The sequence below is a fragment of the Propithecus coquereli genome, unplaced genomic scaffold (assembly GCF_000956105.1).
Source record: "Propithecus coquereli isolate 6110/MARCELLA unplaced genomic scaffold, Pcoq_1.0 Scaffold314, whole genome shotgun sequence".
Lineage (NCBI taxonomy): Eukaryota > Metazoa > Chordata > Mammalia > Primates > Indriidae > Propithecus > Propithecus coquereli.
Genome location: NW_012148775.1, coordinates 2,507,602 through 2,509,417, shown reverse-complemented (window position 1 = coordinate 2,509,417; position 1,816 = coordinate 2,507,602). Strand labels below are relative to the sequence as shown.

Genomic DNA, 1,816 nt, shown 5'->3' with positions numbered 1-1,816 from the left:
GGATTACAGGTGTGAGCCACTGTGCCCGGCCAAAAATTGTTTTTACATTATAAAAAAAGACTAGCCAGGAAGAGTGGTGTGTGTTTATAGTCCCAGCCACTGTGGAGGCTGAGGCAGAAGGATCCCTTGAGCCCAGGAGTTCTAGGCCAGCCTGGGCAACACGGTGAAGCTTCATCTCTTAAAAAAAAGTTAGTGCTGAAATGAGTAGAAACTTCCATTTTCAAACACTCATCCACTCCTGTACCTTTGTTGTTCCTTTTGGTTTAGGAAATACTATTTCTTCCTTTGTGTTTTTCTTTTCATCTGCATCTTTCCTCCTGTTGGTTTCCTACAGGTGACATTGCATTCCGGTTCCTTAATTATGTTCAGGCACAGCATCAGAGAAAGCAGAAGAGGCAGTTAAGGGCTCAGCAAAATTTGTCCTGGGAAGAAATTGCCAAAAAATACCAGAATGAAGAGGATTCCTTGGGTGGTTCCCACGTCATGGTCTGTGACATCAACAAGGAAATGCTAAAGGTGGGAAGGCAGAAAGCCTTTGCTCAAGGACACAAAGCTGGTGAGTCCTACAGAAAGGGGACACAGAGGAAATGTGTGGATGTTTATAAAATAAGCTGGAATATGTAAAGTGGTGAAATGCTTTATTTTCCAGCTTTCAAAAACTTATAGATGGGCAGGTGTTGAAGACAATTTGTGTGGCTGAGTCCGTTTGTGTGGGGCTATATACATTATTTCACCAACCCATTGAGCTAGAATACCAGCCCTAGGTGACAGGGGAAATAAAGCCAAAAGAGATCAAGAATCTTACTCAAAGTCATACAGCTTTTAAGTGGCAGATCCCCACTTGGAGCAGAATGTTTAGATCTCAGCTTGTGGACCCTGAGACAGAAATTTTGCTTTCAATTTGTAGCAGCTCCAAGATGACCTCAGTGTACCGTTCCCATTCTTGAGCCATTCCATTCTATCAGCACTAGGCTGGTTTGATTGATGCAGAACTGGAGCTTGGATCTCCTGTCAAGAAAGACTTGCCTTTTAGTCACAAGGACTAGGGTTAGCTAACAGCCTCCGACTATTAGCACCAGCAACCTCTGCCTCAGTTTCAAGCAAGGCCAGGCTCTTTCCTGGCAGCCCCCAGCCAATGGCTGAGCACTGTGGGGCTGGACATTTCCCAAGCAGGACGCTTTCAGCAGCCAGTCTTTGCTCCAAAGTTCCTTATTGCATAGGCTGGGGCTTTTTCAGATCTGCATGGAGGTCTTAAAGGCTTTTCCTGCTCTGTCTTCCTCTTCCTTTCATTCTCCCCAAGTGTTGCCCTCCTCCCTTCTGCACTTCTTCCTCCATCTCAGCATCTGTTTTTCAGAGGACCCAACTGATACAGTCAAAGAAACACTCATGAATAGTACTCCTCAAACTTGCCTACCACAGTAGATACCAGCAGCAGATAGGCAAGTGACTGCATGTCTCTAGGAGTCCACTGCAAGCTCAAAATGGATGATTGGGGTGCTAGCTTAAAAATGTAAATTTTAGGGCTGGGCGCGGTGGCTCATGCCTATAATCCCAACACTTTGGGAGGCTGAGGTGTGAGGATCACTTGAGGCCAGGAGTTCAAGACCAGCCTGGGCAACATAGCGAGACCCTGTGTCTACAAAAAACAAAAAAAGGTAAATTTTACATTTGGCTTTCTGTTTAATATTTTAAAATACTTGTTTCCGGCCGGGTGCGGTGGCTCACACCTGTAATCCTAGCTCTCTGGGAGGCCGAGGCGGGCGGATCGTTTGAGCTCAGGAGTTCGAAACCAGCCTGAGCAAGAGCGAGACCCCGT

At 46.1% G+C, this 1,816-nt stretch overlaps 1 protein-coding gene across 1 annotated transcript in view; it reads left to right on the top strand.

Annotated features, from left to right (window-relative positions):
* Window positions 1-1,816, top strand: part of COQ5 (coenzyme Q5 homolog, methyltransferase (S. cerevisiae)) — a 50,959-nt gene that overhangs the window by 13,831 nt on the left and 35,312 nt on the right. Inside the window, 1 exon segment of the mRNA XM_012650184.1 lies at window positions 194-556. Coding sequence (XP_012505638.1) covers window positions 194-556 — 363 coding nt within the window.